The 25,358-nt window shown below is 44.0% G+C and overlaps 1 protein-coding gene across 1 annotated transcript in view; it reads right to left on the reverse strand.

Moving 5' to 3' along the window:
- Nucleotides 1-25,358, reverse strand: part of LOC139393337 (serine/threonine-protein kinase WNK1-like) — a 212,444-nt gene that overhangs the window by 20,457 nt on the left and 166,629 nt on the right. Inside the window, exons 13-28 of the mRNA XM_071141971.1 lie at nt 24,993-25,352; nt 24,460-24,539; nt 24,125-24,272; nt 22,655-22,771; nt 22,033-22,143; nt 21,804-21,870; nt 21,456-21,608; nt 19,630-20,861; nt 17,985-18,074; nt 14,650-14,736; nt 14,333-14,369; nt 14,128-14,198; nt 13,406-13,911; nt 10,267-10,472; nt 9,375-9,590; nt 8,095-8,190 (exon numbers count right to left, since the gene is read on the reverse strand). Coding sequence (XP_070998072.1) covers nt 8,095-8,190; nt 9,375-9,590; nt 10,267-10,472; nt 13,406-13,911; nt 14,128-14,198; nt 14,333-14,369; nt 14,650-14,736; nt 17,985-18,074; nt 19,630-20,861; nt 21,456-21,608; nt 21,804-21,870; nt 22,033-22,143; nt 22,655-22,771; nt 24,125-24,272; nt 24,460-24,539; nt 24,993-25,352 — 3,577 coding nt within the window. The remainder of the gene's footprint in view (nt 1-8,094; nt 8,191-9,374; nt 9,591-10,266; nt 10,473-13,405; nt 13,912-14,127; nt 14,199-14,332; nt 14,370-14,649; nt 14,737-17,984; nt 18,075-19,629; nt 20,862-21,455; nt 21,609-21,803; nt 21,871-22,032; nt 22,144-22,654; nt 22,772-24,124; nt 24,273-24,459; nt 24,540-24,992; nt 25,353-25,358) is intronic.

The following is a 25,358-nucleotide window of genomic DNA, read 5'->3' on the forward strand; positions in this document are numbered from 1 at the left end:
ACTGTAGTACAGACCATAACTATTACTAAAGGGTAGTACTGTAGTACAGACCATAACTAATACTAAAGGGTAGTACTGTAGTACAGACCATAACTAAAGGGTAGTACTGTAGTACAGACCATAACTATTACTAAAGGGTAGTACTGTAGTACAGACCATACCTACTACTAAAGGGTAGTACAGACCATAACTATTACTAAAGGGTAGTACTGTAGTACAGACCATAACTATTACTAAAGGGTAGTACTGTAGTACAGACCATAACTAGTACTAAAGGGTAGTACTGTAGTACAGACCATAACTACTACTAAAGGGTAGTACTGTAGTACAGACCATAACTATAACTAAAGGGTAGTACTGTAGTACAGACCATAACTATAACTAAAGGGGAGTACAGACCATAACTACTACTAAAGGGTAGTACTGTAGTACAGACCATAACTATTACTAAAGGGTAGTACTGTAGTACAGACCATAACTACTACTAAAGGGTAGTACTGTAGTACAGACCATAACTAAAGGGTAGTACTGTAGTACAGACCATAACTATTACTAAAGGGTAGTACTGTAGTACAGACCATAACTACTACTAAAGGGTAGTACTGTAGTACAGACCATAACTAAAGGGTAGTACTGTAGTACAGACCATAACTATTACTAAAGGTTAGTAGTACAGACCATAACTATTACTAAAGGGTAGTACTGTAGTACAGACCATAACTATTACTAAAGGGTAGTACTGTAGTACAGACCATAACTATTACTAAAGGGTAGTACTGTAGTACAGACCATAACTACCACTAAAGGGTAGTACTGTAGTACAGACCATAACTATTACTAAAGGGTAGTACTGTAGTACAGACCATAACTAATACTAAAGGGTAGTACTGTAGTACAGACCATAACTAAAGGGTAGTACTGTAGTACAGACCATAACTATTACTAAAGGGTAGTACTGTAGTACAGACCATAACTACTACTAAAGGGTAGTACTGTAGTACAGACCATAACTAAAGGGTAGTACTGTAGTACAGACCATAACTATTACTAAAGGTTAGTAGTACAGACCATAACTATTACTAAAGGGTAGTAATGTAGTACAGACCATAACTATAACTAAAGGGTAGTACTGTAGTACAGACCATAACTAATACTAAAGGGTAGTACTGTAGTACAGACCATAACTACTACTAAAGGGTAGTACTGTAGTACAGACCATAACTAAAGGGTAGTACTGTAGTACAGACCATAACTATTACTAAAGGTTAGTAGTACAGACCATAACTATTACTAAAGGGTAGTACTGTAGTACAGACCATAACTATTACTAAAGGGTAGTACTGTAGTACAGACCATAACTATTACTAAAGGGTAGTACTGTAGTACAGACCATAACTATTACTAAAGGGTAGTACTGTAGTACAGACCATAACTATAACTAAAGGGTAGTACTGTAGTACAGACCATAACTAAAGGGTAGTACTGTAGTACAGACCATAACTATTACTAAAGGGTAGTACTGTAGTACAGACCATAACTATTACTAAAGGGTAGTACTGTAGTACAGACCATAACTACCACTAAAGGGTAGTACTGTAGTACAGACCATAACTATTACTAAAGGGTAGTACTGTAGTACAGACCATAACTAATACTAAAGGGTAGTACTGTAGTACAGACCATAACTAAAGGGTAGTACTGTAGTACAGACCATAACTATTACTAAAGGGTAGTACTGTAGTACAGACCATACCTACTACTAAAGGGTAGTACAGACCATAACTATTACTAAAGGGTAGTACTGTAGTACAGACCATAACTATTACTAAAGGGTAGTACTGTAGTACAGACCATAACTAGTACTAAAGGGTAGTACTGTAGTACAGACCATAACTACTACTAAAGGGTAGTACTGTAGTACAGACCATAACTATAACTAAAGGGTAGTACTGTAGTACAGACCATAACTATAACTAAAGGGGAGTACAGACCATAACTACTACTAAAGGGTAGTACTGTAGTACAGACCATAACTATTACTAAAGGGTAGTACTGTAGTACAGACCATAACTACTACTAAAGGGTAGTACTGTAGTACAGACCATAACTAAAGGGTAGTACTGTAGTACAGACCATAACTATTACTAAAGGGTAGTAATGTAGTACAGACCATAACTATTACTAAAGGGTAGTACTGTAGTACAGGCCATAACTATTACTAAAGGGTAGTACTGTAGTACAGACCATAACTAATACCAAAGGGTAGTACTGTAGTACAGACCATAACTACTACTAAAGGGTAGTACTGTAGTACAGACCATAACTAATACTAAAGGGTAGTACAGACCATAACTACTACTAAAGGGTAGTACTGTAGTACAGACCATAACTACTACTAAAGGGTAGTACTGTAGTACAGACCATAACTAAAGGGTAGTACTGTAGTACAGACCATAACTATTACTAAAGGTTAGTAGTACAGACCATAACTATTACTAAAGGGTAGTAATGTAGTACAGACCATAACTATAACTAAAGGGTAGTACTGTAGTACAGACCATAACTAATACTAAAGGGTAGTACTGTAGTACAGACCATAACTACTACTAAAGGGTAGTACTGTAGTACAGACCATAACTAAAGGGTAGTACTGTAGTACAGACCATAACTATTACTAAAGGTTAGTAGTACAGACCATAACTATTACTAAAGGGTAGTACTGTAGTACAGACCATAACTATTACTAAAGGGTAGTACTGTAGTACAGACCATAACTATTACTAAAGGGTAGTACTGTAGTACAGACCATAACTATTACTAAAGGGTAGTACTGTAGTACAGACCATAACTATAACTAAAGGGTAGTACTGTAGTACAGACCATAACTAAAGGGTAGTACTGTAGTACAGACCATAACTATTACTAAAGGGTAGTACTGTAGTACAGACCATAACTATTACTAAAGGGTAGTACTGTAGTACAGACCATAACTACCACTAAAGGGTAGTACTGTAGTACAGACCATAACTATTACTAAAGGGTAGTACTGTAGTACAGACCATAACTAATACTAAAGGGTAGTACTGTAGTACAGACCATAACTAAAGGGTAGTACTGTAGTACAGACCATAACTATTACTAAAGGGTAGTACTGTAGTAAAGACCATACCTACTACTAAAGGGTAGTACAGACCATAACTATTACTAAAGGGTAGTACTGTAGTACTGTAGTACCATAACTATTACTAAAGGGTAGTACTGTAGTACAGACCATAACTAGTACTAAAGGGTAGTACTGTAGTACAGACCATAACTACTACTAAAGGGTAGTACTGTAGTACAGACCATAACTAAAGGGTAGTACTGTAGTACAGACCATAACTATAACTAAAGGGTAGTACTGTAGTACAGACCATAACTATAACTAAAGGGGAGTACAGACCATAACTACTACTAAAGGGTAGTACTGTAGTACAGACCATAACTATTACTAAAGGGTAGTACTGTAGTACAGACCATAACTACTACTAAAGGGTAGTACTGTAGTACAGACCATAACTAAAGGGTAGTACTGTAGTACAGACCATAACTATTACTAAAGGGTAGTACTGTAGTACAGACCATAACTATTACTAAAGGGTAGTACTGTAGTACAGACCATAACTATTACTAAAGGGTAGTACTGTAGTACAGACCATAACTACTACTAAAGGGTAGTACTGTAGTACAGACCATAACTACTACTAAAGGGTAGTACTGTAGTACAGACCATAACTATAACTAAAGGGTAGTACTGTAGTACAGACCATAACTAAAGGGTAGTACTGTAGTACAGACCATAACTATTACTAAAGGGTAGTAATGTAGTACAGACCATAACTATTACTAAAGGGTAGTACTGTAGTACAGACCATAACTAATACTAAAGGGTAGTACTGTAGTACAGACCATAACTATAACTAAAGGGGAGTACAGACCATAACTACTACTAAAGGGTAGTACTGTAGTACAGACCATAACTATTACTAAAGGGTAGTACTGTAGTACAGACCATAACTACTACTAAAGGGTAGTACTGTAGTACAGACCATAACTATTACTAAAGGGTAGTACTGTAGTACAGACCATAACTATTACTAAAGGGTAGTACTGTAGTACAGACCATAACTATTACTAAAGGGTAGTAGTACAGACCATAACTATTACTAAGGGGTAGTACTGTAGTACAGACCATAACTACTACTAAAGGGTAGTACTGTAGTACAGACCATAACTATTACTAAAGGGTAGTACTGTAGTACAGACCATAACTATTACTAAAGGGTAGTACTGTAGTACAGACCATAACTATTACTAAAGGGTAGTACTGTAGTACAGACCATAACTATTACTAAAGGGTAGTACTGTAGTACAGACCATAACTAAAGGGTAGTACTGTAGTACAGACCATAACTATTACTAAAGGGTAGTACTGTAGTACAGACCATAACTATTACTAAAGGGTAGTACTGTAGTACAGACCATAACTATTACTAAAGGGTAGTAATGTAGTACAGACCATAACTATAACTAAAGGGTAGTACTGTAGTACAGACCATAACTATTACTAAAGGGTAGTAGTACAGACCATAACTATTACTAGAGGGTAGTACTGTAGTACAGACCATAACTACTACTAAAGGGTAGTACTGTAGTGCAGACCATAACTATTACTAAAGGGTAGTACTATAGTACAGACCATAACTATTACTAAAGGGTAGTACTGTAGAACAGACCACAACTACTACTAAAGGGTAGTACTGTAGTACAGACCATAACTAAAGGGTAGTACTGTAGTACAGACCATAACTATTACTAAAGGGTAGTAGTACAGACCATAACTATTACTAAAGGGTAGTACTGTAGTACAGACCACAACTACTACTAAAGGGTAGTAGTACAGACCATAACTATTACTAAAGGGTAGTACTGTAGTACAGACCATAACTATAACTAAAGGGTAGTACTGTAGTACAGACCATAACTACTACTAAAACTATTACTAAAGGGTAGTACTGTAGTACAGACCATAACTATAACTAAAGGGTAGTACTGTAGTACAGACCATAACTACTACTAAAGGGTAGTACTGTAGTACAGACCATAACTATTACTAAAGGGTAGTACTGTAGTACAGACCATAACTATTACTAAAGGGTAGTACTGTAGTACAGACCATAACTATTACTAAAGGGTAGTACTGTAGTACAGACCATAACTACTACTAAAGGGTAGTACTGTAGTACAGACCATAACTATTACTAAAGGGTAGTAGTACAGACCATAACTATTACTAAAGGGTAGTACTGTAGTACAGACCATAACTATAACTAAAGGGTAGTACTGTAGTACAGACCATAACTATTACTAAAGGGTAGTACTGTAGTACAGACTATAACTACTACTAAAGGGTAGTACTGTAGTACAGACCATAACTATTACTAAAGGGTAGTACTGTAGTACAGACCATAACTATTACTAAAGGGTAGTAGTGTAGTACAGACCATAACTATTACTAAAGGGTAGTAGTACAGACCATAACTATTACTAAAGGGTAGTACTGTAGAACAGACCATAACTACTACTAAAGGATAGTAGTACAGACCATAACTATAACTAAAGGGTAGTACTGTAGTACAGACCATAACTAAAGGGTAGTACTGTAGTACAGACCATAACTACTACTAAAGGGTAGTAGTACAGACCATAACTATTACTAAAGGGTAGTACTGTAGTACAGACCATAACTATAACTAAAGGGTAGTACTGTAGTACAGACCATAACTATTACTAAAGGGTAGTACTGTAGTACAGACCATAACTAAAGGGTAGTACTGTAGTACAGACCATAACTACTACTAAAGGGTAGTACTGTAGTACAGACCATAACTATTACTAAAGGGTAGTACTGTAGTACAGACCATAACTAAAGGGTAGTACTGTAGTACAGACCATAACTACTACTAAAGGGTAGTACTGTAGTACAGACCATAACTATAACTAAAGGGTAGTACTGTAGTACAGACCATAACTATTACTAAAGCGTAGTACTGTAGTACAGACCATAACTAAAGGGTAGTACTGTAGTACAGACCATAACTAAAGGGTAGTACTGTAGTACAGACCATAACTAAAGGGTAGTACTGTAGTACAGACAATAACTACTACTAAAGGGTAGTACTGTAGTACAGACCATAACTATTACTAAAGGGTAGTAGTTCAGACCATAACTATTACTAAAGGGTAGTACTGTAGTACAGACCAAAACTATAACTAAAGGGTAGTAGTTCAGACCATAACTATTACTAAAGGGTAGTACTGTAGTACAGACCAAAACTATAACTAAAGGGTAGTAGTTCAGACCATAACTACTACTAAAGGGTAGTACTGTAGTACAGACCATAACTATTACTAAAGGGTAGTAGTTCAGACCATAACTATTACTAAAGGGTAGTACTGTAGTACAGACCATAACTATAACTAAAGGGTAGTACTGTAGTACAGACCATAACTACTACTAAAGGGTAGTACTGTAGTACAGACCACATTAACATTCCAATCATTCAAGAACTTCAGAAGTATAGCGTGTACGGTTTAAATCAGGGTGATTATTAGATGGATGAAGAAACATCAGACATGATAATATTATGATGAGATGTTGACCTGAGTGGAGAGTATGGGGCCACAGTGGAAATGGATCAGTGTGGAGGGCCAAGTAGCAAATATTATAGATATCTACTTCACTTTAGAACAGTTCTCTCCAGCCCTGTTCCTAAAGAACTACTCTCCTGTAGGTTTTCACTACAACCACAATCACATCTGATTCTAACAATTAGATGGTTGAGAAGATGCACCAGGTTAGTTCCAACTGGGATTGGGGTGAAAACTCAGGAACAGAGTCGGAGAGCTCCGTTCTAGACTGCACCAGTCTTATAGCTCAACCTGCTTTACGGAGCCATTACTGTTGCTATAGGTGATAATAATAATCAACATGGTTTATAGACGGGGGTCAGATGTTTAAGGCTCTACCTCCACATGGTCTGTCTGTGGTTATAAACTAGATACATGACTTTAATGCACGAGGAAGGGAATGTACAGTCGTGGCCAAAAGTTTTGAGAATGACACAAATATTAACTTCCACTTTTGTCTTATGGCAAGGTGCTCCATAATGCTGGAAAAGGCATTGTTCGTCACCAAACTGTTCCTGGATGGTTGGGAGAAGTTGCTCTCGGAGGATGTGTTGGTACCATTCTTGATTCAAAGCTGTGTTCTTAGGCAAAATTGTGAGTGAGCCCACTCCCTTGGTTTCTTCACAACAATTGAACCGCTCTCCTTCAAGTTCTTTATGATTCGATAATGGGTTGATTTAGGTGCAATCTTACTGGCAGCAATATCCTTGCCTGTAAGCCCTTTTTATGCAAAGCAATGCTGACGGCACATGTTTCCTTGCAGGTAACCATGGTTGACAGAGGAAGAACAATGATTCCAAGCACCACCCTCCTTTTTGAAGCTTCCAGTCTGTTATTCAAACTCAATCAGCATGACAGAGTGATCTCCAGCCTTGTCCTTGTCAACACTCACACCTGTGTTAACGAGAGAATCCCTGACATGATGTCAGCTGATCCTTTTGTGGCAGGGCTGAAATTCAAAGGAAATGTTTTTTGGGGATTCAGTTCATTTGCATGGCAAAGAGGGACTTTGCAATTAATTGCAATCCATCTGATCACTCTTCATAACATTCTGGAGTATATGCAAATTGTCATCATACAAACTGAGGCATCAGACTGAAAATGTATATTTGTGTCATTCTCAAAACTTTTGGCCACGACTGTACAGAATGCCATTACATACATGTATCCATTAATTATGTGATGATGCATCATCAGTGGTCATTGATCTACAATTATCTATAAATGGGGCCAATTAAAAAAAAAAAAAAGAGGAGAAAATGCCAGAGAGGAGAAAAGGCTCCCAATCGGAAGATAAGAGATAAATCACATGACAGGAAGTAGGAAGTGAAGGAGAAAGAAGACAAAGGAAGAAGCGTTACACACAAAGAGCCAAGCAGGGCGTACTCAGAAAACGGGTCCTTCTGCCACCACCTGGTTTGATGGTCACTCTCTCCGACCCACAGCTGAACGTAACACAGCCTGTGGTACAAAAAGAGAGGGGGAGAGAAAGAGAGGGGGGGTGGAGAGAGGGAGGGAGAGAGGGGGTAGAAAGAGAGAGGAGGGGTGGAGAGAGGGGTGGAGAGGAGAGAGAGAGAGAGGAGGGGTGGAGAGGAGAGAGGGAGAGAAGAGGGGTGGATAGAGAGAGAGAGAGAGCGAGAGAGAGAGAGAGAGAGAGAGAGAGAGAGAGAGAGAGAGAGAGGAGGGGTGGATAGAGATAGAAAGAGGAGTGAGGAAGAGGGGGGGGGGGAGAGAGAGAGAGAGAGGAGGGGTGGATAGAGATAGAAAGAGGAGTGAGGAAGAGGGGGGGAGAGAGAGAGAGAGAGAGAGAGAGAGAGAGAGAGAGAGAGAGAGAGAGAGAGAGAGAGAGAGAGAGAAAGAGAGGAGGGGTGGATAGAGATAGAAAGAGGAGAGAGGAAGAGGGAGAGAGAGAGGTACACATACACACAGTAAGAATGGAACAGTAAGTACACTGAGCAACAGAGAGGGAGATGGAGAGAATGGAGAGGGATGGAGGAGAGGATAGAGCTGCACTGGGAGCAATAGCACTCCCTGTAGCGTGGGAGGAATAGGAGCGGCCCCATCCCGACAGTAATGGAGCTTCCACTGAGTGTGTGGAAGAAAGGCTAGCTTGAGACAGAGGTGCCCAAATCAACAGTCCAATTGAAATACCCAACATGCACCACTGTCTTGAGCCAGAGCAATAGTGTTCGCCGACTGAAGGGAGATTTTATTTTAATCGTAAGCCTTCCCAACACTACAGTCCAGTGCCACTGTCTGTATCAGAGCAAAATGGCTCTGTCAAACATTCCTCTACTGTACCAACCCTAGTGGACAAGACAGGACAAGACAGAGCAACACCCAAATAGAGACCATTACGACAGACAGACTTTTTGGGGATGGTATCCAGGGAAGGATGGGGACACTACTAATTCCCATCCCTATGTGATGGTGGTATGGGGAGGGGTGGTGGTATGGGGTGGGGGAGGGGTGGTGGTATGGGGTGGAGGAGGGGTTGTGGTATGGGTGGGGGAGGGGTGGTGGTATGGGGTGGTGGTGGTGGTGGAAGATTAACTTTTCCTCAACAGACAAGGCAAATGAGGCCTACTGGAGGCAGATGGAAGGACGAATGGGACGGAGGCAGTAGGGCGCTGTGTGGGGCCTACCTTGGGTGGGGGCACAGAGACTGGGCACGGACAGCGTAGCTTCGCTGGTGTAGGCAGAGCACAGGTTTTCACTGGAGGGGCCGAGATGCTTGAGGGGCCGGGGTCGGCTCCCCGAGGCAGGGTGGAGGTTGGGGTCGGGGAGGCCCCCAGGGGCCAGGAGGAGAGCCTGGTAGGGTGGGTACACTGAGGGGGCGCTCTGTGCAGATAAAGTGCTGCCTGAAGTTGACACACACAGACACCATACACACAGAGGAGGAGAACAGGGGAGGGAGGAGGACAGGTCAGGGGAACAGCCTCCAAAAGTGCAGACACGCACACAGTGACTCTCACACATAGTGTAGGTAGGTAGGTAGGTAGGTAGGGTGCAGGTCCCACAACCACAGTGTAGGTAGGTAGGTAGGGTGCAGAGTGCTGGGTTTCATCATAAACAATACAGCTAGTTCACTGTATGGTTTAAAAGTGAAGGAAGGAGAGAAGAGAAGACTGGTTTGCCACAAGTAGTCCTGTGAAGAAGAGAAAGCGAGTGCAGTACAGTAACAAAGTCCCTACTGTAACACACTGGCTCTGCCAATACCCTCTACTGAGGAGGACCACAGGTTAGAGGTCAGGACCTGGCTATAGTGGGCTCTAACAAAGATGGTGGATAAATGAAGATCGCTTATTCCGGCCGTTTACCATTGAAAGAAAATATATATCTCCCATAGACACCAATGCGATAGCAGCTGGATCCGGTCTACTAAGTTAATTGACTTCAATTGAACTAGAAACAAACAGCGAGTGGGGAGTCTCACTTCCTTTTCCATCTCTGGCTCTAACACACTTAAGGTCAAGGGCTTCAAGGGGGTTCTTGCTGATAGGACCAGTTCAGACAGAGGTCAGGGGTTAGTAGTACCTGGTTGCAGGGGGCTCTTGCTGCCCTGGGAGGAGCTGCAGCGGCTGGACTTGCTGCTCTTGCTTTTGGTGGGTCGTCTCCTGCGACCGGCCAGGGCTACAGCTGGAGGGACCACCACGGCTGGAGGCACCTTGCCCAGCCTGGCGAACAGGGAGTCAATCTCATCCTTCTGCTTGGTGTGCAGGGCCTGGATCTCCTTCATGTGCCTGGAGAGGAGATGAGAGGGAGCTCAATAGCCAAAAATCTTCCCCAAATCCAATCAGTCTAATAGCACAGAAACAGTTCAGGTGAAGGTAGACATCTGGGGGTTTTAGGAATGGAAACATAAGCACTTAAATGTGACAATTCAAGAAGGGATATTTAAGGGATATATAACAGCAAACAGAAACATGTCAGTCGAGCAGAAGGGAGGAGAGAGAAACAGGGTAAACCTACTAAAGCAGAAGAGAAACAGGGTAAACCTACTAAAGCAGAAGAGAGAGAAACAGGGTAAACCTACTAAAGCAGAAGAGAGAGAAACAGGGTAAACCTACTAAAGCAGAAGAGAGGAGAGAGAAACAGGGTAAACCTACTAAAGCAGAAGAGAGAGAAACAGGGTAAACCTACTAAAGCAGAAGAGAGGAGAGAGAAACAGGGTAAACCGACTAAAGCAGAAGAGAGGAGAGAGAAACAGGGTAAACCGACTAAAGCAGAAGAGAGGAGAGAGAAACAGGGTAAACCTACTAAAGCAGAAGAGAGGAGAGAGAAACAGGGTAAACCGACTAAAGCAGAAGAGAGAGAAACAGGGTAAACCTACTAAAGCAGAAGAGAGAGAAACAGGGTAAACCTACTAAAGCAGAAGAGAGAGAAACAGGGTAAACCTACTAAAGCAGAAGAGAGAGAAACCAGGTAAACCTACTAAAGCAGAAGAGAGAGAAACAGGGTAAACCTACTAAAGCAGAAGAGAGAGAAACAGGGTAAACCTACTAAAGCAGAAGAGAGAGAAACAGGGTAAACCTACTAAAGCAGAAGAGAGGAGAGAAAAACAGGGTAAACCTACTAAAGCAGAATAGAGAGAAACAGGGTAAACCGACTAAAGCAGAAGAGAGGAGAGAGAAACAGGGTAAACCGACTAAAGCAGAAGAGAGGAGAGAGAAACAGGGTAAACCTACTAAAGCAGAAGAGAGGAGAGAGAAACAGGGTAAACCGACTAAAGCAGAAGAGAAACAGGGTAAACCTACTAAAGCAGAAGAGAGAGAAACAGGGTAAACCTACTAAAGCAGAAGAGAGAGAAACAGGGTAAACCTACTAAAGCAGAAGAGAGAGAAACAGGGTAAACCTACTAAAGCAGAAGAGAGAGAAACAGGGTAAACCTACTAAAGCAGAAGAGAGAGAAACAGGGTAAACCTACTAAAGCAGAAGAGAGAGAAACAGGGTAAACCTACTAAAGCAGAAGAGAGAGAAACAGGGTAAACCTACTAAAGCAGAAGAGAGAGAAACAGGGTAAACCCACTAAAGCAGAAGAGAGGAGAGAGAAACAGGGTAAACCTACTAAAGCAGAATAGAGAGAAACAGGGTAAACCTACTAAAGCAGAAGAGAGGAGAGAGAAACAGGGTAAACCGACTAAAGCAGAAGAGAAACAGGGTAAACCTACTAAAGCAGAAGAGAGAGAAACAGGGTAAACCCACTAAAGCAGAAGAGAGAGAAACAGGGTAAACCAACTAAAGCAGAAGAGAGAGAAACAGGGTAAACCCACTAAAGCAGAAGAGAGAGAAACAGGGTAAACCGACTAAAGCAGAAGAGAGAGAAACAGGGTAAACCCACTAAAGCAGAAGAGAGAGAAACAGGGTAAACCTACTAAAGCAGAAGAGAGGAGAGAGAAACAGGGTAGACTCACTAAAGCAGAAGAGAGAGAAACAGGGTAAACCCACTAAAGCAGAAGAGAGAGAAACAGGGTACACCCACTAAAGCAGAGAGAGAGAAACAGGGTAAACCCACTAAAGCAGAAGAGAGGAGAGAGAAACAGGGTACACCAACTAAAGCAGAAGAGAGATACAGGGTAAACCTACTAAAGCAGAAGAGAGGAGAGAGAAACAGGGTAAACCCACTAAAGCAGAAGAGAGAGAAACAGGGTAAACCCACTAAAGCAGAAGAGAGGAGAGAGAAACAGGGTAAACCCACTAAAGCAGAAGAGAGGAGAGAGAAACAGGGTAAACCGACTAAAGCAGAAGAGAGAGAAACAGGGTAAACCTACTAAAGCAGAAGAGAGGAGAGAGAAACAGGGTAAACCTACTAAAGCAGAAGAGAGAGAAACAGGGTAAACCTACTAAAGCAGAAGAGAGAGAAACAGGGTAAACCTACTAAAGCAGAAGAGAGAGAAACAGGGTAAACCTACTAAAGCAGAAGAGAGAGAGACAGGGTAAACCTACTAAAGCATAAGAGAGAGAAACAGGGTAAACCTACTAAAGCAGAAGAGAGAGAGACAGGGTAAACCTACTAAAGCATAAGAGAGAGAAACAGGGTAAACCCACTAAAGCAGAAGAGAGAGAAACAGGGTAAACCTACTAAAGCAGAAGAGAGAGAAACAGGGTAAACCTACTAAAGCAGAAGAGAGGAGAGAGAAACAGGGTAAACCCACTAAAGCAGAAGAGAGGAGAGAGAAACAGGGTAAACCCACTAAAGCAGAAGAGAGGAGAGAGAAACAGGGTAAACCTACTAAAGCAGAAGAGAGGAGAGAGAAACAGGGTAAACCCACTAACGCAGAAGGGAGGAGAGAGAAACAGGGTAAACCTACTAAAGCAGAAGAGAGAGAAACAGGGTAGACCCACTAAAGCAGAAGAGATGAGAGAGAAACAGGGTAAACCTACTAAAGCAGAAGAGAGAGAAACAGGGTAGACCCACTAAAACAGAAGAGAGAGAAACAGGGTAGACCCACTAAAGCAGAAGAGAGGAGAGAGAAACAGGGTAAACCTATTAAAGCAGAAGAGAGGAGAGAGAAACAGGGTAAACCCACTAAGTTAGAGGAGAGAGAAACAGGGTAAACCCACTAAGTTAGAGGAGAGAGAAACAGGGTAAACCTACTAAAGCAGAAGAGAGGAGAGAGAAACAGGGTAAACCTACTAAAGCAGAAGAGAGGAGAGAGAAACAGGGTAAACCTACTTTTCCCGTAACCGGTTGACCTCCCTCTTCAAGTCCTCGTCCTCAAACTCAGAGTCGTTATCAGAGCTCATGTAGGAGTTGTTGAGGCTGGGCAGGGAGCTCTGTTTGTCCTCTGGGCTGAGGAGCATGGTGGCCGAGCCAGGATCAATACTAGGCCCGTTAGCCTGGGAAGCGGGTGTTTGCTCCAACCCAGCCTCGACTGCCTCATCCTGGGCTCGGCTCACTGAGAAGCGGCCCATCCTGGCATCCGGTGCGTTGGTGGTGACCTGGAAGCGGCCAATGGTGGTGGGCTGAGGGGAGGCGGTCCGGTGGGGGAGGGAGGGCAGGCCGTCCACAACATCTCCCCCGCCAGTCTTACCTCCGTGGAGAGGGGAGGAGACATTGTGCAGTGTGTTCTCCGGGCTGGAGGAAGAGGAGGAGGAAGAGGAGGAAGAGGAGGTGGAGGAGGATTTTGTGGGGCTCCCTCCCTCGATTTTGTGGGGACGCTGGTCTGCAGCCACAGAGACCTGGGGAGGGGGACAAGTGATGGAGAGAGATTATGAAAAGACAGAATTTAAAGGCCCAGATCAGCCATAAGGACCATCACTACAATCATAGAAAACGATTCTGAAGAGAGATGGATGAAGAACATAGAGACTGCAGACTCTGACCACCAGACAGACAGCGCTGGAATATTCCAATCAGGTAAATAGAGCTGGAAAGGTACAGCTAGAATTCCATACCTGGAATCGTCCCATTTGGAATCCTCCAGCAATAGGCGACATGATTGGTTCCCCTTCCAGAGAGAAAGGCACTGAAACGACCAATGAGACATCATCACGTTACAATGCAACAGTCGGCAAAACATCCCAAAAGAGAAGGACAACACACTAACAGGTAGCACGACCATTTCAAAATGGGAGTAAGGATAGATGTTGAAGTACACACCTGGCTGGCCACCTGCAGGCATCCCAGTGAGGGAGGACTATGGTACAGGGGGAGAACACAGTGTGACTGTCCTGTCTAGAGTCACACCAACAAACATTCCACATACCACCACATGAGCTGTACAGGAGCATGACAGTGATGGCAGTATTAGACAGAGCAGAATAATAACGGCTACAAAAGACAGATTAGAAGAAATAGTATTCATATACTTTTTCAAGGTCAAAAACATACAACTAAATCTGACATTTCAACAACTAATAAATACATTGTCATTCCTCCAGGCCTGAAGGGGGCATGTGTGTGTGTGGTTATGGTACCTGTGTGGTGACACAGCTGACAGAGACCGTCTCTGGGCTCAGGGCCCTCCTCAGCTGGGCATCCAGGTCTTCCAGAGGCTGCTGGGACTAGTGGGCAACAACAAGCCGTTATAGACGATAGTCAAACAGACGGCAACACATCCTCACACGGTAACTCAGAACACATCAAACTAGTTGGTCTCTAGACATGAATTACTGTTGAATTTCATCTAGCAAAAATGTTATGAATCACAGCAAACGTTTAGCTTTCATTTTTCCAGAAAATATTTGAAAAGACTGAAAGATTTAGGTAAAATCCTAGATTGGGTTTAATTTAGTCAAAGACTGTCTTCAAGCCAAGGCATCCAGGTGACGTTGAAAATCAATATATTAAAAGGGGATTTCCCCCTTTCTCAACTTCATATTCCTCCTCTCCAGCACCTCCCCTTTCTCAACTTCATATTCCTCATCTCCAGCACCTCCCCTTTCTCAACTTCATATTCCTCATCTCCAGCACCTCCCCTTTCTCAACTTCATATTCCTCATCTCCAGCACCTCCCCTTTCTCAACTTCATATTCCTCATCTCCAGCACCTCCCCTTTCTCAACTTCATATTCCTCATCTCCAGCACCTCCCCTTTCTCAACTTCATATTCCTCATCTCCAGCACCTCCCCTTTCTCAACTTCATATTCATCATCTCCAGCACCTCCCCTTTCTCAACTTCATATTCCTCATCTCCAGCACCTCCCCTTTCTCAACTTCATATTCCTCTTCTCCAGCACCTCCCCTTTCTCAACTTCATATTCCTCTTCTCCAGCACCTCCCCTTTCTCAACTTCATATTCCTCATCTCCAGCACCTCCCCTTTCTCAACTTCATATTCCTCATCTCCAGCACCTCCCCTTTCTCAACTTCATATTCCTCATCTCCAGCACCTCCCCTTTCTCAACTTCATATTCCTCATCTCCAGCACCTCCCCTTTCTCAACTTCATATTCCTCATCTCCAGCACCTCCCCTTTCTCAACTTCATATTCCTCCTCTCCAGCACCTCCCCTTTCTCAACTTCATATTCCTCATCTCCAGCACCTCCCCTTTCTCAACTTCATATTCCTCATCTCCAGCACCTCCCCTTTCTCAACTTCATATTCCTCATCTCCAGCACCTCCCCTTTCTCAACTTCATATTCCTCATCTCCAGCACCTCCCCTTTCTCAACTTCATATTCCTCATCTCCAGCACCTCCCCTTTCTCAACTTCATATTCCTCATCTCCAGCACCTCCCCTTTCTCAACTTCATATTCCTCATCTCCAGCACCTCCCCTTTCTCAACTTCATATTCCTCATCTCCAGCACCTCCCCTTTCTCAACTTCATATTCCTCATCTCCAGCACCTCCCCTTTCTCAACTTCATATTCCTCATCTCCAGCACCTCCCCTTTCTCAACTTCATATTCCTCATCTCCAGCACCTCCCCTTTCTCAACTTCATATTCATCATCTCCAGCACCTCCCCTTTCTCAACTTCATATTCCTCATCTCCAGCACCTCCCCTTTCTCAACTTCATATTCCTCATCTCCAGCACCTCCCCTTTCTCAACTTCATATTCCTCATCTCCAGCACCTCCCCTTTCTCAACTTCATATTCCTCATCTCCAGCACCTCCCCTTTCTCAACTTCATATTCCTCATCTCCAGCACCTCCCCTTTCTCAACTTCATATTCCTCATCTCCAGCACCTCCCCTTTCTCAACTTCATATTCCTCATCTCCAGCACCTCCCCTTTCTCAACTTCATATTCCTCATCTCCAGCACCTCCCCTTTCTCAACTTCATATTCCTCTTCTCCAGCACCTCCCCTTTCTCAACTTCATATTCCTCATCTCCAGCACCACCCCTTTCTCAACTTCATATTCCTCATCTCCAGCACCTCCCCTTTCTCAACTTCATATTCCTCATCTCCAGCACCTCCCCTTTCTCAACTTCATATTCCTCATCTCCAGCACCTCCCCTTTCTCAACTTCATATTCCTCATCTCCAGCACCACCCCTTTCTCAACTTCATATTCCTCATCTCCAGCACCTCCCCTTTCTCAACTTCATATTCCTCATCTCCAGCACCACCCCTTTCTCAACTTCATATTCATCATCTCCAGCACCTCCCCTTTCTCAACTTCATATTCCTCATCTCCAGCACCACCCCAAAATTGCATATTTCTGTAGTCAGAAAGATAGTTTCCAATTAGTACACAATTAATTGGAAATGGGCAATACTTCCTCATAATTGGTTAAAATCACGATGCACACCGATGATGTCACTGGAAACATTTCACTTCCTCCATCTTTTAAAAAAAATAAATAATAATAAACGTGACATTTTCACATATGTTGATGTTGGGGAGGTGCTGGAGAGGATGAATATGAAGCTGAAAACGTTACAAATATCCCTTTAAAGAATTTCACATCAGAACCATTAGAGCCACAGGAGGCAGATTGCAGTCGCTTTCTCAAGGTCAAATCACCTCAGACCAGAGCAGAGCTTTGAACGGAAAATTACACAGAATTCTTACAGATGAAAGAAAAATAATGAACCCCCTTTTCCTTACAATGAACAGTGCTCTGGTTTGCTTGGTTTGTTCTATTTTTAGATTTGAACGTTCACGCTGTGGACAACACTGTCTGTCTGAGTATAAACCAAACTGTAATCTCCACTAGCCTGGGGGAGCCTGTCTTCTCGTCTTTCCTAGTTATTCCCTAGTTGATTTAGTTTAAGAAAGAATGCGCTGTGGGAGAGAAAAACTATGTCTGGATGTAATATTTTGCTTGTGGCGAGTCTTCTCTTTCTTCGTGGAAGAAAACTATTAAAATATTGTGCTGACAAAAACCACAATGACAAATGAACATGAGTGATGTTGATCTCCCCAGCCTCCCTAACGGTCTGTCTGGAGAAAGACTGAGGGAGGAGAGAGAGGAAGGAGAAGGACAGAAAGAGGGAGAGACAGGGAGAGAGAGAGAGTCAAAGAAAGAGAGTGGGATAGAGGTGCAGGAGAAAGAGGGAGACAAGAGACAGACTTCGACAGAGCGAGAGAGAGAGAGAGAATCAGATAATGAGGAACAGACGTGGTTAATGAGAGTCACAGGTCATCATGCTGCTCCGCCAACACAGAGAGAACCAGAGACAGAGATGTCTTCTTCAGACACTGAACAGATTGAGTCTGATCTGATCTTCATGCGTCACTAGTTTTTACACAGGAGACAAATGATGGGAGGGGGAGATGGACGGATGAAAGAGAGAGGGGGGGGGGTACAGATAGAGGGATGATGGAGGATCAAAATGGCAGTCAGGAGAAAGAGGGAAAGGCACCTGAGTTAGACAGGGTCCTGGGAAGGGTGCCATGTGGTCTGAGGGAGGAGGGGGGCCAGCCTGAGCCTGATCTGAGCCCACAGGCAACACCTAATAAACAGAGGGATGAAGAGAGGGATGAAACGGAGAGAAGAGGAGAGATAGGAGAACATAATGCACTGCAGCCACATGCAGCTGGAAGGACAGGGGATTCTACCTACAGCTCTCTGACACTGACTGGGACATTAGACAATAAACAAAGACTGTAGTGTTACTTAAGCAATAAGGCCCGAGGAGGTGTGGTATATGGCCAATATACCAAGCCTAAGGACTATTCTTACGCACGATGCAACGTGGAGTGCCTGGATACAGCCGTTAGCCATGGCACCTTTGGGCTCCTGAGTGTTAACATCTCATCTAGAAGCTGTTAACCATTAACATATCTCCTCTAGAAGCTGTTAACCATTAACATATCTCCTCTAGAAGCCGTTAACCATTAACATATCTCATCTAGAAGCTGTTAACCATTAACATATCTCATCTAGAAGCTGTTAACCATTAACATATCTCCTCTAGAAGCTGTTAACCATTAACATATCTCATCTAGAAGCTGTTAACCATTAACATATCTCCTCTAGAAGCTGTTAACCATTAACATATCTCCTCTAGAAGCTGTTAACCATTAACATATCTCCTCTAGAAGCTGTTAACCATTAACATATCTCCTCTAGAAGCTGTTAACCATTAACATATCTCCTCTAGAAGCTGTTAACCATTAACATATCTCCTCTAGAAGCTGTTAACCATTAACATATCTCCTCTAGAAGCTGTTAACTATTAACATATCTCCTCTAGAAGCTGTTAACCATTAACATATCTCCTCTAGAAGCTGTTAACCATTAACATATCTCCTCTAGAAGCTGTTAACCATTAACATATCTCCTCTAGAAGCTGTTAACCATTAACATATCTCCTCTAGAAGCTGTTAACCATTAACATATCTCCTCTAGAAGCTGTTAACCATTAACATATCTCCTCTAGAAGCTGTTAACCATTAACATATCTCCTTTAGAAGCTGTTAACCATTAACATATCTCCTTTAGAAGCTGTTAACTATTAACATATCTCCTCTAGAAGCTGTTAACCATTAACATATCTCCTCTAGAAGCTGTTAACCATTAACATATCTCCTCTAGAAGCTGTGTTTGACAAAACCCTAGAAACCCCAAAACCCTAAAAACTACAGTGGAGGGTTTTAACAACTATATGGTGCGCTACCTGATATCTAGGGGGGATGGACACAGTATAGAATAGAGTTGTTGCCATGCAACAGAAAGCAGAGCAAACGTTCATTCAACAAAATGTTAGGAGACAAAAGCAGTTGATCAAGGAGGTTAACAAAAGGCTGTTAAAGGTGGAGTTGGCACAATCACATGTCAATCATTTGATTTGATTTATTTAACTAGGCAATAACTGTGTATGTCAACTATGTAATAATGATGTAGAATTCTCCAAAAGACTACAAATACAGAATTACACAAACTTACCTTACACAGAGGTGTCATAAAAATCTGAAATGGTTTACAACATACTGTATGTGTTATAAACAGCGCTCTTCAAGCCACATCTAATACGCTAGCCTCCACATCCATGCTGACTGACTCACCGGTAACCTAGACAGAGGTGCTTTGGCCGGGGTAGTCTGGGTGTAGGTGGAAGGGGTTCCAGCCTGTCCCGGGGTGGTGAGGGGGGTCCCAGAGACATGCCCTGGTCCTGAGGAGGCCAGGGGGAGGCTGGAGGGGGGCAGGGGGGTGCCTGTGGAGCTGGGGGTGGATGAGTGGCCGGTTGGGGAAGAGGTTCCCGGGACACCAGTGCCTCCGGCTGGGTCGACAGAGCCATCGGCCTGGGTGGTTCCACCGCCGCCCAGGTCCATGAAGAGAGAGCGAAGCTTCTTATCCAGGGCGTGGATGTCATCGATGCCCAGGGCCACCTCACACTCCCCACACTGGGCGTGGGTCTGGTTGGGCATTGTAGCAGGCTGGGGCTGGGTGTGCACCAGGGTGGGCTGGACCACGGGGATGGTGGTGGTGATGGGCTGTAAGGTAGGGACCGTGGCCCCTGGGGCTAGAGAGGCTACAGGCGAGGAGGAAGAAGGGAGCTCTGCACTGGGGTTAGCAATGGAGGGGGCTAGCAGGGGGCCTTGGATAGCCGTGGTGGGGACTACGGTAGCGGTGGAAGGGACAGGGAGCTGCTCTGAGCTTCCTCCACTATCACTGCTACAGCTGCTGACCAGGGGGGCCGTGGCGGAATGACAAAGGACTGTAGTGGGTATGGAGGTGGTGGGACCACCAGGGATGGAGCCAGAGGTCTGGGGGAAGGAGGCTGAGGTGGACAGGGTAGTTGTGTTGGGGAGGGTGGGGAGGACAGCAGGGACTGGGGGGGACACAGAGGTGGCTGTAACACTAGGTACGGAGGAGACCACGGGTTGGGTCACCGGCAGGGTGAGAGGGGCCTGGGAAAGGAGAGGCTGGGTATCAACAGACTGGAGCTGGGTGGGGATGGGGGCGGTGGCCTGGTGGATGGGTGCAGGTGGAGAGGTGGAGGCTGGAGGGGAGATGGAGACTGGGGGGGGAGGGGAGGTCACAGAGGCCTCAGATGGAACCTGAGCATGGGAGAGAGGAGCAGAGGCTATAGGAGCAGTGGAGAAGACTGGGATGGTGGTGGTGGCTGCAGCAGGGACCAGGACAGGCAGGGAGGCTATGTGGATGGAGGGAGGAGCGGTGCTGGGCCCTGGGTCGTACTGGCCCTGGTTCTGTCTCATCTCTGAGAAGGCCTGCTGCAGGCTGACCGCGGAGGCCGACTGGGACAGACCCTGACCTGCAGCTACAGCACGGGCGGCTGTGGAGAGGGACAATGAGGGAGAGATGGGCAGGGAAACAGAGAGAGTGATAGAAAGAGATGTGTCAACACCAAACCCCGTAACTAAGTAAAACAGTGATGTTAGCCATCACCTTAAAATCAGGTCATACACCACAGATAGGACACTAACTAAACTACTGTTACATAGCAACTAGACATTCATAAACATGTGATGTTAGCCATCACCTTAAAATCAGGTCATACACCACAGATAGGACACTAACTAAACTACTGTTACATAGCAACTAGACATTCATAAACATGTGATGTTAGCCATCACATTAAAATCAGGTCATACACCACAGATAGGACACTAACTAAACTACTGTTACATAGCAACTAGACATTCATAAACATGTGATGTTTTTATTATTAACTTTACAATACAACAACATTCAGTCAGTCACAAGATCAGATGATCCCGGTTTTCAGAAACATCTAAATGTTATTACATTTGGATGCTGAATGCATTATCTTGTTGACTAATAAGATCACTTATTGGTAGGCTGTCACTGTGCGTGTGTGTGCATTCATGTGTGTGTGTGTGCGTGTGTGTGTGCGTGCTAAACTCACCGTGAAAGGACTGTGAATCTTGTCTCAGCAGGGCAGAGCCTGCAGCCGCTGAGTCAGCAAAGAACTGGTCCCTGAGTCTGAACTCAGGCACGGGACTGACTATAAACCTCCTGCCTGCAGAGTGGACCACCTGTGCTGCACAGGAAGGGACACCTGGAGATGGTAGGGTCACACATAGGGTTAATGCAAAATGGGTGCCTCTATTGAATTCAATACATTTACATTTCTCAGCGAGGGAAAGTTCAATAATTCATGGTACAGATGGAAAATTCTCATGCAAAACATGTCTGTCATTTTGTTGTTGTAGGGTACCAATTCCCTGTGTGGACATTGTGTTGGTTGTTTTACCTGGCAACGGTTCAGATATAGCAGGGATCTGTTGCTGCTGGAGGTCACTAACTATCTGGGAAACAATCTGTGGCACAAGATGCAGTCAGTCTGAGACAGTACAACAGCCGTTTACAACGATCCATGATGAAGTTACTTAAGCCAATGTACCTGGTATAGAAGGGTGAAGAATGATGCTCTTTCACAGCAACAACATGGAGGAAAAATGAATGGAGAGACGTCACTCTACCTGGGTGTTTCCATCTTTCTCCAGACCCTTTTCGTCAGCCATCTCGATGACCTCACGGACCTGCTCCATGAACGACTCCCTCTCGCTCTCCAGTATAAACAGACTGGTGACCTGTAGTCACACACCAGGAAAGAAAAGCCCTCTCAATCACAGTCCTCATTCTTCTCAGAATCTGATGGTTGGATTAATTCATCATTTCAGAACGGATTAATCAAAGTCAAAACACCCAGAAAGTCTGGTGAAATAAAGCCTTTCATTATTACCAGATAAACTCTCTGGACATGCCTGAGACAAATACCATCAGGGAACATCACAACACAGTTGGGATTCTGGGCTACTGCAATCAGAGAGGGGAGACGGCTCAATAATGAGAGAGAGATAGAGGGGGAGGGAGGGAGAGAGAGACAGTGAGAGAGTGAGAGAGAGAGCGAGCGAGAGACAGCGAGTGAGACAGCGAGAAAGAGAGAGAGAGCAAGCGAGACAGCGAGGGGCAGCGAGAGAGAGAGACAGCGAGAGAGAGAGAGACAGAGAGAGAGACAGGAGGGGGAGAGAGACAGGAGGGGGAGAGCGACAACGAGAGAAAATAGGGAGGGAGTGTGCTCGTAATCTTCTCTGTAGTTACCATAATCTGTGCTATTTCCTCTGGGTTATCTCCGTCCAGATCAAACTTAAAAGTCACCATCTTTCTGTTGTGCGTTTCCAACTGGCACTCAGCTACCCTGTCGCCCATGTTGGATATCTGGAATAAACAAAGGAACAGAAGCCAGAATAAGATGTGGATGAAATGAAAAGATGAAAGAGAGCAGCTCTTCAGATTTATCGACAGAAATCACACGGCCTGTTTGAATGTCTCTGTGTCGTTCTGTCTAATCAGTAGGGCCTAAACGATGCTGTGCCAGGGAACTCAAAGAGGCAGGCATCAGTACAGGGAGATACACACCAGAGACAGACATTAATCAGATGCTGTATGCTCCAATTAGAGAACACTTTCCAAGAAAATACAGCTTATTGAACTGAATGAAAAACAATCTCAGCTGGTGGGAGACAAGAGCACCGAGCACAATGCAACGGCTTGGACAATTAAAAGGTTATGTCAATCAAAGTTGATCATAAGTAGGCCTATAATATATAAACAAAAACAACAGGCTTATCACAGGTGCTAAACACACTAATGAAAAATAATGTTTCGTGTAGTATATATCGGTCATTTCCCCTGAGCTGACTCTTACATTTAGTATATATCAGTCATTTCCCCTGAGCTGACTCTTACATTTAGTATATATCAGTCATTTCCCCTGAGCTGACTCTTACACTTAGTATATATCAGTCATTTCCCCTGAGCTGACTCTTACACTTAGTATATATCAGTCATTTCCCCTGGGCTGACTCTTACATTTAGTATATATCAGTAATTTCCCCTGAGCTGACTCTTACACTTAGTATATATCAGTCATTTCCCCTGGGCTGACTCTTACATTTAGTATACATATCAGTCATTTCCCCTGGGCTGACTCTTACACTTAGTATATATCTGTCATTTCCCCTGGGCTGACTCTTACACTTAGTATATATCGGTCATTTCCCCTGGGCTGACTCTTACATTTAGTATATATCAGTCATTTCCCCTGGGCTGACTCTTACACTTAGTATATATCGGTCATTTCCCCTGGGCTGACTCTTACACTTAGTATATATCTGTCATTTCCCCTGGGCTGACTCTTACACTTAGTATATATCGGTCATTTCCCCTGGGCTGACTCTTACATTTAGTATATATCAGTCATTTCCCCTGGGCTGACTCTTACACTTAGTATATATCGGTCATTTCCCCTGGGCTGACTCTTACATTTAGTATATATCAGTCATTCCCCCTGGGCTGACTCTTACATTTAGTATATATCAGTCATTTCCCCTGGGCTGACTCTTACATTTAGTATATATCAGTCATTTCCCCTGGGCTGACTCTTACATTTAGTATATATCAGTCATTTCCCCTGGGCTGACTCTTACATTTAGTACATATCGGTCATTTCCCCTGGGCTGACTCTTACATTTAGTATATATCGGTCATTTCCCCTGGACTGACTCTTACATTTAGTACATTCAACTTTGCTTTGCCAATCTTGTCGGTACGAGAGCGACTCCGTACAGAGCGTCGCTGGTGTCGCTTGATGGAGCGCCCCTCCTGTCTGCCTCCATCATTTCCATCGCTCAGGCCGGACGCCACGTCAGAGTGACCGCTGAGTCAGACACACAAACACCGTTAAAATTCATGATCTGAAGAATGAGAGCGAGGCACCAAGCCTCTAAGCTAATAAAAAACTAAATTAAACAATCATGACTGATTATAAAATTTGAGATATCTTTCCCATCTCTTATAAAATCTCAACGTGTATATCTTTACCATCAGTTAAACATGCATCTTACCTCTCCATGGACGAGGGCACTTGTGGTGGATGTAACTGTGACTGGTCCAATGACAAAGGCTGAGGAGCCGTCTGGGAGGGCTGGAACACACAGTACAGGAGAACAGAGGGTCAGAGAACTGTGGGAAACTTGTTTTACAGTCAAGAGAGTGCAAAGTAGTGTGGTCTTTTGGAGATGAAAGGCTTCAGAAGGTATTGAGGTTAAAAAGAGAGGCAGAATATGAGACTTAAAAGCATGTGAGAGTAGCAGTATAAAGAAATATGAGTAGGTTCTTAGTGTACTAATCCCACCGTAACCAAATGTTTGACAGCATCTATGTCCAGAATGTTTCATCCACATCTAGCTACTTGTGACCATAAAATATATGACTAGACACATCCACAACTTCACACAACCAACTCAGGACTCATTTAAATAACAAACATACAGTCAAGGAAACACGCAAACCAGCTATGATCAAAGAACTACTCTCCATCATCCATACGACCAGGCGGGGGGGACATGACGAAGGGGGTTTGGCTGACCACAGGTACCTGGGGCTGGGCATCTCCTGGCGGCTCTGGGGAAGTGCTGGCTACGCTGATGACGGGCACCACAACGACCAGCGGCTGAGTAGGCATCATTTGGGGCGGCATAGGGGAGGCCGGTGGCACCGGCGGTGGATGAGTCACCAGAGTGGGTGCAGATACAGAACCAGGTAGAGGATGAGCCCCAGGAGGCAGAGGTACGGCTGCAGCTGCTATAGGGCTCTGTGGGGACACCAGGGCTCCCCCAGGGGGTGACGCCGCCCCTTGGGCTGCAGCTGCAGTAACCGGGACCGAGGGCTGATTGAAGGCCATCTGTGCCACAGAGACAAGTCCCACTGAGGAGGGAGGTGGAGCCATACTGCAAGGCTGGGG

The sequence above is a fragment of the Oncorhynchus clarkii genome, chromosome 33, assembly GCF_045791955.1.
Source record: "Oncorhynchus clarkii lewisi isolate Uvic-CL-2024 chromosome 33, UVic_Ocla_1.0, whole genome shotgun sequence".
Lineage (NCBI taxonomy): Eukaryota > Metazoa > Chordata > Actinopteri > Salmoniformes > Salmonidae > Oncorhynchus > Oncorhynchus clarkii.